Source organism: Lampetra fluviatilis, chromosome 18, assembly GCF_964198595.1.
Source record: "Lampetra fluviatilis chromosome 18, kcLamFluv1.1, whole genome shotgun sequence".
Classification (NCBI taxonomy): Eukaryota; Metazoa; Chordata; class Hyperoartia; order Petromyzontiformes; family Petromyzontidae; genus Lampetra; species Lampetra fluviatilis.
The window spans coordinates 10,677,690-10,690,321 of record NC_136292.1 but is presented as its reverse complement, the minus strand read 5'-3'; the positions used below and the strand labels follow the sequence as shown (position 1 = coordinate 10,690,321).

The following is a 12,632-nucleotide window of genomic DNA, read 5'->3' as shown; positions in this document are numbered from 1 at the left end:
AGAATGGCAATTTTGCAGTGACCTTTTGAAAACAAACTACCTCTATTAAAGGGACATTTGGGAGGTCAAAAAGTCCCTATAGCGACTTTAAAATAAAGCCACGCAAATACTGAAGCTCGCCGTTGTTTTTTATACACTCACATTGTGGATTTTACTTGTGTGCGTTATGACAACCGTAATAGGTGTAATCCAGTTATGACCAGGCTAGAGCCGATGCCACAAGTTGTATTTTCAACACAGGCCCGGGTTAAAATATAATGACCATTGAGACATTGATTCACTTAACAAAGAATAAAAGGTAAACATTTTAATTCACTATTTATATTATTTCATGGACACGTTTGGACGTCCCTCTCCTATTGAGCCCGATTTTAACACGATCCGTTCCAACTTTTGGCAGGCATGACACCTCTAGTTTTATTGTGAGCTGAAGTGGCCCAGTTTATTGCACTGGGTGTTCTATCTTCTAGCTTTGTCTCTCTGCAACTACTGACTGCGGGGATCTCTCTCCATCCTCGTTTCTGTCCACAAATACCTACGCTTTCGTTTTTTATATTTAATGATGATTATTTACATTTTGGCAGATTGCACCTGCTGTGATTTTGTGTACGGTGTAAAGCACTTATTGTTTTTTTTTTACGAATTAACTTTACGGGGTTTTTTATTTTTTAAAGCAGCTGGCATTGTTTTGCATTCAAACCTTTTTTGTGAAAGACAATCTACTGTAGTTGTGTTACCGACATGTAGTTGGCGATTTAATGGACAACACAAGTTGCACAACTCACTTCAAACTTTGTCCGCTAAACCCAGCAAAACTTGTCAAAGATTCATTGGATGAATGCTGACTGCTGAGCCCTTGTCAGTGGTTCATTTAAGTGGACATGCTGGGACGTGTCACCATGGCATATGAGCTTCCATGGGGAGGGGGGAAGGATCTATTTGATTAAGAGGTTACATTGGAGGTAACCACTCGTGGATAAAGGGTAGATGGAGTTCACGAAAGTAGTCATTCCATAGGTTCATATTTGATTAATACCAAATTTCTGTCACAAGACCTTCCACCACCTGACACAGCCAAACGAATGAAATTGTCACGTGGTGTACGAACGTTTAGCACTACACTTATATAATTGTTTCAGGTCACTGGTGAGTTGAATAGAAATCCTCACAATGCAAATGTTGTGATTAAATACAACGTTTCATTTGAAACTATGCCAAGTATTTTCAGGGCAAAATGCAGGACGTCAGAATAAAATCCAGGAAGTCATGAGAATTTTACGGACGGGCATGAGTGCATCCCCGATTATCACGGTTGGCTATGTACGGTGCGAAAGAAGTTCAACATAAATACACACAGTGGGGAGGTGCTTTGTTATATGTGCCTCAAATGAAGACCAGAGGCACTATCTTACGTACGTGTGGATAAATACATGCAACCTTGCTCATAGATTGAATCCATAAGTTGAAAATTAGAATAATTTTAAATACGTAAATGTTATGTTATTTTTATGTACCCTCAGGCGATATTTTGCTAAGCATTCCAAGATATGTTTTTATTGTTACAATTTATACAATTGAAAAAAAAACCAGCACCAGCAATGTAAAGATACAGCATGAATTGGTCAAGCAAGGTCTTTTCCAGATAGTGAGGAGACAGTTTGCATTTGCAATGCAATAAATGTAGAGTTCCTGCTACCTGTGTTAACCAACGAAATTATTATTTTTACAAATGCGGTGCGTTTGAAGTTTTTAGCAGTATGTAGCAATTGTGTGTTTATCTATCGTAGTAATATGACCAAAAAGATTTTTCATTTACTGTATAAACATGCACACTCACATCCATGGGTGTCAATATCATTGACGCAGAATGTTTCGAGGATTTGTGTTAAGCTTGGCTATTTTTAAAGCAATCGTAGCATTTTAAAAAAACAATTGCCTGCAAGCCACACTACTATCCTGCTTCACGTGTATTATTACTATGGTCTCCTGGGAAATCTGCAGCCCCCTGACGACCAGTTATACATAGTGGAACGCTGATCAATCAATCTTTATTTTACGCGCCAATATCGCCCTCAATAAAGCAGGCATCATTATCAGTGCTAATGAGGTCAGACTAGCCTTAATACCTGGCACAGACTTCCACACTGTTAATTGTCCAACTTGGGAAGACATTTCCAGGTGGTCGGTCAAAGTCGGGGAGTGTCCTCATGCTCAACTGAGCTCGACCAAGCTGTGCGCCACTGATTGAAATGTCAGATTCCTTTGGCGGGTCTAAGTCTGCACTTGGCCTCAACCATGGTTGACTTCCCACCAAATGGTGCCTCTCTTTTTCATATAAAATAGTGTGATGATGGGGCTGAGGTACAACCCTGGCTGGGATTTGAACTCTCGTTGCTCATCTTTTGGAGACCTGCCACGCGACTACGTACACCAAGACGAGATGTTGTTTCTTGCAAGGTAGCCACTGTCTCCCTCAATCAAATGTCACGCCTCGCATAAACCCCTGGCTGTGAGTGTGCGCGTGTGTCGATGCAGTGAATACTGAGGTGTGTGTTCAAGTGTTCTTAGGCGAGTTAAATGTAAATCAAGTTATTGTTATATATTTGTTGGCCAATGACTGAGCGTGGTGCCCAAGCCACTGAATCAAATGATAAAATAAATGTTTTTGTACATAAATTATTTTTTTATACTTGCTGAGTTTTCCCCTCTGTAGATTTGTATCATATTTAAATATTGTTTATTCAAATTCGGATGGGCTGTGTGACGTGTTAACGCCTCTTACTGTTTGTGTTTTAATTTTATTCTGAATCAGCGATGCCGTCCTCGTGAGTCAAGGTCTGTGTCCTACACGGAGTGTCAAAAAAAGTTTCAAATAAAAACTTAAACATTGTGTACTTCATTGGCACAACATTGATGATTCGTGACGTTTACTGTTGATACCTCGGAAGGCTAAACTTAATTGTCAAAAGCAACGCATCTAAACAAGAACGCCTTCATATCTGTAGGATCTTGTATTTGTACTCTCCACCCTTGAGGCGTTCTCTGGTGCATCACTGGTGAGACGAGGCCATATATAAGGCTGTCTCTGGTGTAGGCCAATCAGTTTCAAAGAGAATGCATCATATATTATCAGAGCATGTTCACCATAAGTGGTTCATGCAGACTTGATTCCTTGCAAAAGGTTTCTATTTGGTGTTTGAACATCTTAACATCTGTTTAATTGCCAGACATGGGCAAACTTATTCTTAGTTTTCATAAGCCTTTAATCGGGTTACATACAGTGCCTGCTATAACATCGATCAGCACCATTAGACACGTGGACATTAACAAAGAGAATGGAAGAAAATATGAAAAGTCCCCACATGAGTATGGGAGTGGTGCGTACTTGAATGTGCAATTAGAGATAATGAAGAGGAACACGTGGATCAGACAACATGACGCATGTCGTTGGGTAGACGTAACATGTCTTGAGCATTACAGAGAGGTCATTATTAAGTCTGGTCACACGAAAACGCACTGCAATGTCACACATCAATGTGACATTTTACATGTGATGGAGGTCAATAGATGAGGCATCATGCTCATTGCTGACATCTTTTTAATGCATCTTCCCCAATGGCAGTTAGGGGCATTTATTGAAAGGGACTTTTATTTCGGAGGGACAGAATGTCGTCCAGATGTCGTTTCACTCCCCCCTACCGTTGGCTGTAACGCAAGCAGGCTGAGGGCAGCTTGGCAGAGTTGCCTCCTCTCAGCTGTGGGCAACCGTGTTGAGATATCAGTTATACTGGTAGGAACCACCTGGTTCCACCAGCCCACAGGGGATTATTGTGTCCGTCCGTCCGTCGTGCATCCAAAAATGGGAGGGGTGGGGCTGGGTGGAGAGGGTGGGGAGGGGCTGGGTGGGGAGGCGAGGGTGGGGAGGGTGGGCTGGGTGGGGAGGGTGGGCTGGGTGGGGAGGGGCTGGTCACCCCGTGGTGCCCTTATAAAACTCAACGTTTAACCTACTCACGCCGGCTTGTGCCCGCCCTCACAGTCGGGCATATTTGCGGAAAACACCACGCCGCCGTTGACCCTGGCCATTGACCAAACAACCCAACGTTCCTACCAGCTCCCTCCGCAGGAATGTGTTTTTACAGTATTTAATGCTCGCTTTAGAGGGCCTTTCAGTTTAATATTTACATTATCAATCGTGCTCTGGCTTAGATAATTGTGTCTAAATATTTCGGGTTCTGAAAGGCATGATGGATTTTTAATACCGTATATAACGATTGCTTATTTGTGGTATCGTGTACGCTTGTATGGATATGCGGACAGTGTCGAGGTCTGGTGGGGGGGGGGGGGTACACGACCGGCAAAATGTTCGGAATTACTTCTCTCGGGCTCATGCTAGCAATTAAGCTGCCTGCCTAACCAGTCCCGTGTCTCTGTAATCCCAGATTTCAGCTTTTGTTCAACTTTTTTCTACGTCAATCTCCAAGTTTCTGATTCAAGTTCAATTACTCGGGTTTCCTCCCACACGCCCAACTATTATTATCATCTGAGTCCCGAGTGAAGGCCCCTGTTATTACGGCATTAAACACGTGTCGTGGCGATGCTGCTGTTAGAGATGCTGTGTGGGCAGTGGTGCACAAGCGAAATTAACAACATTCTACACATTCGTCAATTCCAGTGCGGCCTTAAAGGAAAACTATATACCAGGCGACGTTTTAGGCAATAGTCCTTCTTCACAGCACCTCGAAATCAGTTTTGTTCAGGACCATTGCCTAAAACGTCACACTTTCCCTTTAAGGGCCACTATACTCTTAGGTTTTTTCGGTAAAGTCACGTAGGTAAAAAAGAATTAAACATAAAATAATAATAAATGAAAATAAATAAATTAAATAAAATAGTGATTTAATAGATGTATTCGCATTATTTATTTATTTATTATTTTTCGCCTACGTGACTTTACCGAAAAAAACCTAAGAGTATGAATCCTTGCAGTCACGAAAGCTTCAAATCTAGAATTAAGGGTCACTGTTTATTGACGAATGTGTTGAGTTTTATGAATAATGTTTGAATCGTTATTCTCAGTTATTTCCTCATTGCCAAACCGCTCTGAGCTGCGTGGTGAAGTATGGTCAAAAAGAGCCCCCACGACCAGCAAAAACATGGAAATGACCTCAGTCCAGCAGTGTATTAATACAGGACTGTGCATGATTCTTGAGGCTTGAGTGGGAAGGCGTAAAGAGAGATTCAACAATTTGGAGAAGCTACTCCGCGAAGGTGAAATGGTGCACAGGAACAATTCAACATCAATATTCAACACATCCGACATTAATGCTGTGGGTCTGAAAAATATACAAATGTATATTTGGGCGACGTTTGGGGGCAATAGCCCTTCATAGCCAGTGATTGGAGAAAATAACATTTTGCGGGAGCTCATAAATGTGTGGCATGATATGTTGCTATTTTAATTCTTTATATATATTTGAAATCCACATTTTCAAACGCACTATTTGTAATTCTCGAAAATTATTAAATGAGTTGTCAATAATTGAGGATATATTAAATCAGTTTATTACGTTATCCTTTTTTTTTAAACAAATATAATCAAACATAATAACAAATATGCCAAGTAAATGCCATCGCCCTGTGCTAGATCCGGACCATACCACCACCACTCCCACCCTCACTCGAGCTGGATCATACCACTACCACCCCCACTAGAGCTGCATCATACCACTACCACCCCCACTAGAGGGGGATCATACCACTACCACCCCCCACTCGAGCTGGATCATACCACTACCACCCCCCACTCGAGCTGGATCATACCACTACCACCCCCACTCGAGCTGGATCATACCACTACCACCCCCACTAGAGGGGGATCATACCACTACCACCCCCACTCGAGCTGCATCATACCACTACCACCCCCACTAGAGCTGGATCATACCACTACCACCCCCACTAGAGCTGGATCATACCACTACCACCCCCACTCGAGGGGGGTCATACCACTACCACCCCACTAGAGCTGGATCATACCACTACCACCCCCCACTCGAGCTGGATCATACCACTACCACCCCCACTAGAGCTGGATCATACCACTACCACCCCCCACTCGAGCTGCATCATACCACTACCACCCCCACTAGAGCTGGATCATACCACTACCACCCCCACTAGAGCTGGATCATACCACTACCACCCCCACTAGAGGGGGTCATACCAACTGAGCTTAAGCATAAGGGGTTCAGAACGCGTATGTTTGGGAGATCCACAGCGTGAACGGCCGTACACTTGCGAAGATGTGTATACTGTATATATATAAATATATGTATTGACTACCTGCCGCTACACTTTGTTGTTAGTTTGTTTTGGGGTTACGCAGTCGGGTTCAAATTTCCACTGCCGACCACCGACCGCTGTGTTCCAGCCCATTTACCTTACGGCGCGTGAACGTCTGAGCGGTATTATAAAGCTCTGGGCATAGTGAGTGACAAGGGGGGCGGGGCACCGTTATAGGAAGGCGGGGCTTCGATAGTTGGGGGGCGGGGCTTGCAGAGTAAACGGTGCCGCTGCGCCCAATGAGCAGGGGCTATTGACTTGGGGGCGGTGCTTAGCTGAGAACGGAGGGGGTGGGGATTCGCCTCTAGGGGCGGGGCTTAGTAAACGAGGGGCGGGGCTAATAAGGGGCGGGGTTAACGTTGCGCGAGATGCAGAGATTGGCTTGGGGGAATGTGTGGGCGGGGCTTAGCTGTGGAGAGGGCGGGGCTAACGTTGCGCGAGATGCAGAGATTGGCTTGGGGGTGTGTAGGCGGGGCTTAGCTGTGGAGAGGGCGGGGCTTGGTATGCCAAGGGGCGTGGCTTAATTGGGGAGGTGCGAAATAGGGGCATGGCTTAAAGGGCGAAGGGGCGGGGCTTGCGGGTCCCGGGGTCACGTGGGTCAGAGTACGCGCGTAATGGCGGCATCGCGGCGGTGTCTGGGGGTGCGTGAGGCCGCCGAAGCGAGGCGGAGTTGAGAGCCGCGGGCCCCGGAGAAAGCGCGGCGACTCCCGAGGAGAACGACGACGAAGAGGACCCAGGCGGCAGCAGCAGCAGCAACCAGCAGCAGCAAGAGAGGCAGCGGCAACACAAGAGTCGATCGAGCCCGCAGTCGTTACAAGTCGTGTTTGGTTGGCTTACTGCTTGTGGCTGTGGACATGAAAGAATAAAACGCCACCATCGTCGTTAGCATCGTCTTATCAGTAACATCATCACGGCATCTTCATCTCTGTCATCACCTCGCATCACCTCCATTGGCATCATCTCCACCTCGAATTAACCCGACCGTTGTCTCTTCATTCTCTCAATCACCGCCGTCGCTGTCATCCCCTCTTATCATCCTACGGCAAGGTTCTGGGCTGCAAGGGGAGGTTGAAGGAGGTGGAGGAGGCGGTGTTTGCCACGGGGCCATGTACGCCGGCTGCGATCTCTGGACTGGGGATTCCTCATAACCCTTTAGTCATCACCGCCGTCATCACCGTCGTCATCACCGTCGTCCCCCCCTGGACGTCTTTGGGCAACTCTTCTCACATTACCTTGAAGTCCGCCACCCTTCCCCGTTAATTGTCGTCCTCGCGAGTTTCCGCGTGTCCCCGAGTCGCCGCTAACGTCAGCAGCCCACAAGCACCAGAGACTCCAACCCTCGCCACATCACCGATTCTCTCTCCAACATCTCAGATCAGCAACGTCCCACAACCTTCTCTATTTGCTCCCCGTCATAGACGAACACCAACGAGAATCTTCAAAGGAGATATCGCGTCCCAATCCACTTCAGACCCTCCTCCGTACTTCCTCTTCGGTCCACTCCACCTCACCTCACCCCCAGCCAGTCAGCCACTGGTTCCTCCACCAGCGCACATTGCCTCTCTCTACCCGCACCTCTCTCCTCCATCTCCCCCCCATCCCCATTTCTCCACCCTCCTCCATCTCGTCCCCTCCTCCATCTCGTCCCCTCTTCCCTTTGATGCCGCGGCCGGGCCGGGTGGCGAGGCCTCCTGGGCGCCCCCCATGCAGGAGGAGGAGGACGACGCGGCGGGGCCCGCGGGGGTCCAGGCTGAGTCCCCGAGCCGGGCCGAGGGCTCCGTGAGACCCCGTGGTGGCACCAACCCCTTCCTGTGGACCGCGGTCTTCGACTACGAGGCGAGCGCCGATGATGAGCTCACCTTGCGGCGGGGCGACCAGGTTGAAGTCCTCTCCAAGGTGGGCCCTCAACCTCACCCCCCCCAGCAACAACAACATCGTTAGGTTTTTTACTGAGTTATTGAGATGACTGCAATGGTGTGGGTGGGGGGGTCATGTCTAATTGCAGGTCGGTCTCCGGCAACATCAGCTGGGTTTGGTGTGGCCGTGGTCACACGCAGCAGATGGGAGACCAGGTGATTGCCCGCTATTTGGTGGAGCCGAATATTGAGGTAGTAGTGCAATGGTGAGAGCAAGAAGGCCCTCTGCAGGTTGGATCTCTAGAGTCATTAAAGGCACACATCAGCTAGGAGACATGGTGAAAGAATGCCTTGAAGGTTTATTTGTTATCTACAAGGGGCCCTAGCATTGCAGCTCGTCGTAATGTTATTACGTTGTCACTGCAGTGTGGTTAGCTGGTGAAGGTGTTTTCTCCAACGTGGCCCCATCAACATCGTCGGATTTTTGTTACATTGTGTTCTATGGTGATCAGTGCATTTGGATAGACCCGTGTGTGAATGTGCTGCCGGTGAAATGTTCCCGGCGTCATAAGCAGCGGTGTATTCGTGTGGTTGGCATGGGTGACCCACACTTCACCCCCTGTTCAATTTAACTTCTTTAAGTCGCCTGTCAACTGGACCATTCTCAGCCCCGGTGCAGTTTCACCGCCTACACACCCGGCAGCTACCGCCACTCGTCCCGTCTTGCGTTTCGCACTGCGGTTCGAGAGTAGCCCCTTGTCTATTGTGGGCCCCCAGCATAAGTCGGTAGAGTTGTATTTGTTTTGTATTATTCTTGTTTGTTGAGATGACAATGGCGTTCACAGACCCAAGTCAGGTTCCTCCTGGAGTTGGGGCCGGGCAATGTCAGCCTAGTTTATGTTTACAGTTTCGTGAGTATGGTGCTGTGGCTCTGCCGTTGGCATCAGGACAATTTTTTGCCATTTGCGTCGTACAATCTCGTTCGTGGGAATGGCAGTGTCATCGTAATTATCATTAACTGTATAGACATGGAGAGCGTTATTTTTTTAATATATATTTAAACAGATTTAGTTTTTCTCAATACATTTTAAACCAACCACACTAAACAAAGGATGGTCGTATTTTGATAATATTTTTTCAAAATTCTATGTTTTGTATTGCCTTTATATTTGATATTTCATATGCAGGAACATATGATATTGAGTAGAGGTTATAGTTTGAACTGTTCTCTTATTTCAGCCGTCTTCTTACTCATACAAGGCTCAACTCCCTTGCCCTAAATTAACTGTGAGAGCAAAACTCACCTGAAGAAGATTGCCTGTGTTGCGATCGAAACGTCGTGATCTATTATTTTTCTATCTACGTGACTTTACCAAATGACCCAAAGAGTATTCCACTTGGCTTTCTGTTCGAAAAACGGAGCCGAGAGATCTTGGCAATTACAATGTTGAATTGGGCCTAAGCTGTAGCACTGCAGCTTCCTTTAAAAATAGAGAAACCAAATAGATAAATTGGTAACAGGAGTAAGCTTACTTAACATTTTGACCTTAACCTGACCCCCAGATCACGGTTTGACCTTTATGCCTTAGCTCCTATCACGAAGTATATTGTGTGCAGTAAATGCGCTCCAAATATACTTTAATTACTAATATTTGGCACCTTTCCATTGTCTTGTTTTTTCGCTTTTTTCCCCTTTGTGTCTCACCCAGGTGTCACATGCCACTACTAGTTTTAAGTGTTATTTCACAGTAATATCAATTGTACGTGCACTCCCGCAACATGTGTGTGTTTATTACAGCTTCCCGCCATATCCGGTTATAAATCTTCCCCCACATGGCTGTTACTGTTGTATGCCACATCTAGCATTGCCTCTTATCTTTTAAACGCCGAACGAGAAAGGTCAATTTGCAGTGCAGTACACGAGGAAGTTATGGGTTCTGATATTTTGCAAGACGTACGTTGTCTGCCGCTCTTTGGCTTGCTTGCAAGCAAAAAAACACGACAAAAATATCAAGGTTAGAGGTACATTGGCAATTGTATTTGGACAGCTATAGAATTGTTGCATATTAGCTGGCCACGTATCAGCAGTGCCATTACATGTACATTTAATAAAGTAATGTACTGTATTGTAAAAACAAATTCCTATAATTGTATATTCAGCAATATACAAGAAACAAGGGTTATGTACTGGAAAGACTGGAATTGTACACAAAGTCATGGAGCCAGCGTTCATGCCTGGACACCTTTAGCCATTTCTGGTGTTCACTTACTGATGTTCGGTTGAGTCAATTTGTGGAAGGCACGGGATCGGTTCAGAGGTTAAGAATTAGTGGTGTCGTACATTGTGGCCCCGAAATTAAACAAGGTAATCGGCAGTGTGATAACCGCTACCCATTCCCCTGACACATACTCGGATAAAAGCACACAGATGCATGCATATGTAGGCACAAAGGCAAAGAACCCCGCATGTAGCTACATCGGCTGTTGAGACAATTGCTGCACTTGCAAAGCCGGCACTGCACAAGTCGGTGGTGTGGCTAGCACCATGCCTGGCCATCTTGGTTTCCCCAGTGCTGATGCTATCATCACACTGCGCCAGGTAGTACTGTAAGGCTGAGTCGGCCAGAACAAATCAAGATACTACCACACAAAGACAAACACGTGGTCCGTGACAAACGTGTGGTCTGGAGAGAGCACACTCAAAGGATATTACGATAGGTATGGGCAACGCCTGCTGTCCACTCAGTCCCAACAGGATACCTTCTTGTGTCAACCAGCCATTAGCGGAGTCCATCACAGTGACTGCTGTCACAGATTGTGACAGGCAGTTGGTTGACTCAAGAGACGGAGTCATCTGTTTTGGGCGCACAGCATTACTGGCAGTATTTGCCACGGCTGCACCGGCTAGTGAAGACAACTACTGTAGAGCATGTCGATACCTTCATATTTTACAACCAATCCCCATGGTAATCATTCAGATGTGATTGCATTTCAGGGCTCGACAAATCCAAATTGTGTTAGTGATTTTGACTCCGTATATAATAAGCCTTTGCTCAATATAGACAGGTTGAAAGGTATGGATTTGTTTAAAAATAAATGATTGATATTGGAATAATACCTGTGAGAGCTATAGGTGCCATTTGTCACAATAGGCCTTAAACCCCGGGATTAAGATCGTCTGTATCGTTTAGGACGAGCTGTGTGTAATATAGGTATTTCTCAACTCCTGGTTTCCACAATTTTGTTTCCTTTTAAAACCATCTAAATTAGTTTTTATATGTTTCAATGAATACACGTGCAATAATCCTTGTTATATTATTAAAGGGCCTTGTCATTTTGAAATTATACATTATTGGCGAATATGGGAATCTGGACAATGATAAGGATATCATGAAGGCTGTAGAAATTACTGTCATGCCCTGTCTGCCAATGGTAATAACTCTTAAGTTGGTTTTCACAATATTGAGTTCTGTCGGTTTATGTATGTGAGCATCCTGTATTGTACATGTCTATTCCTCTGGAGAATTGGAATTGTGATGGCAAGCCCTCTGTTCGCCACACACGTGTCGATAAAGACTGTGGGATATAATTGGCAAGACGTCATTGTGGGCTTATGTCGTTACCAAAATCCCAAATTGAAATTTTTACTTGGAACTAAATTGTAAAAACAACTGTCCCTGCTATTGCTTATCTGTGTGTTTTTTGTAATCTATTTCTTTCTTGTAAAATCTGTAATGAAACCTATTCGGCTTTTATAGGAGAAATTGCAGAAATAAGAGATTCCTGGAATCAAAATTGCATCAACAATAGCCATAATCTAGCCACTGGTGGATGAAGAGCTGTCGCCATCATTTATCTTCCCAGGATGCAACATTCTATCTAACTCCAGTACACTAACCAATCTCATCGCTCCATCTCAGTCGGGCATGCTCCCTCTTTCAGCTGCCACTCCCTCATTAGTCTTGTCCATCAGCCATCACCCCTTGTGGCGGCATGACCTGCCCAAGGCCACACACTCCTTCTGAGCAGTCAAGTTTTTCTCTTGATCCATGAGTTCCTCTTTCTGTCTCAGTGTGATTCCAAGCATGTATATCTTCACGCTAATCTGTGTACTTTCCAAGGCCACACACTCCTTCTGAGCAGTCAAGTTTTTCTCTTGATCCATGAGTTCCTCTTTCTGTCTCAGTGTGATTCCAAGCATGTATATCTTCACGCTAATCTGTGTACTTTCAGCTTCTGTTCTTTTATCTTCATCCATTTCAAGCTATCTGTCATTGCAGGAAACATACACTGATGAAAAACTTTATAGCAAAAAGCGATATACTGTTGTGCCTAAAGGGGAAAGTTTTAAATAATATTACATAAAATGTATGTTGTTAACATGTAACATTAATGCTGGAGAATCATTTCAGATCATTCTTACTATTTTTCCAG

The 12,632-nt window shown here is 45.3% G+C and overlaps 1 protein-coding gene across 1 annotated transcript in view; it reads left to right on the top strand.

Moving 5' to 3' along the window:
- Window positions 1–7,927: 7,927 nt before the first annotated feature.
- The window catches only part of LOC144937218 (mitogen-activated protein kinase kinase kinase 9-like), a 69,551-nt gene continuing 64,846 nt past the window's right edge, over window positions 7,928–12,632 (top strand). The window contains exon 1 of the mRNA XM_078864578.1: window positions 7,928–8,238. Coding sequence (XP_078720704.1) covers window positions 8,047–8,238 — 192 coding nt within the window. The 5' untranslated portion in view covers window positions 7,928–8,046. The remainder of the gene's footprint in view (window positions 8,239–12,632) is intronic.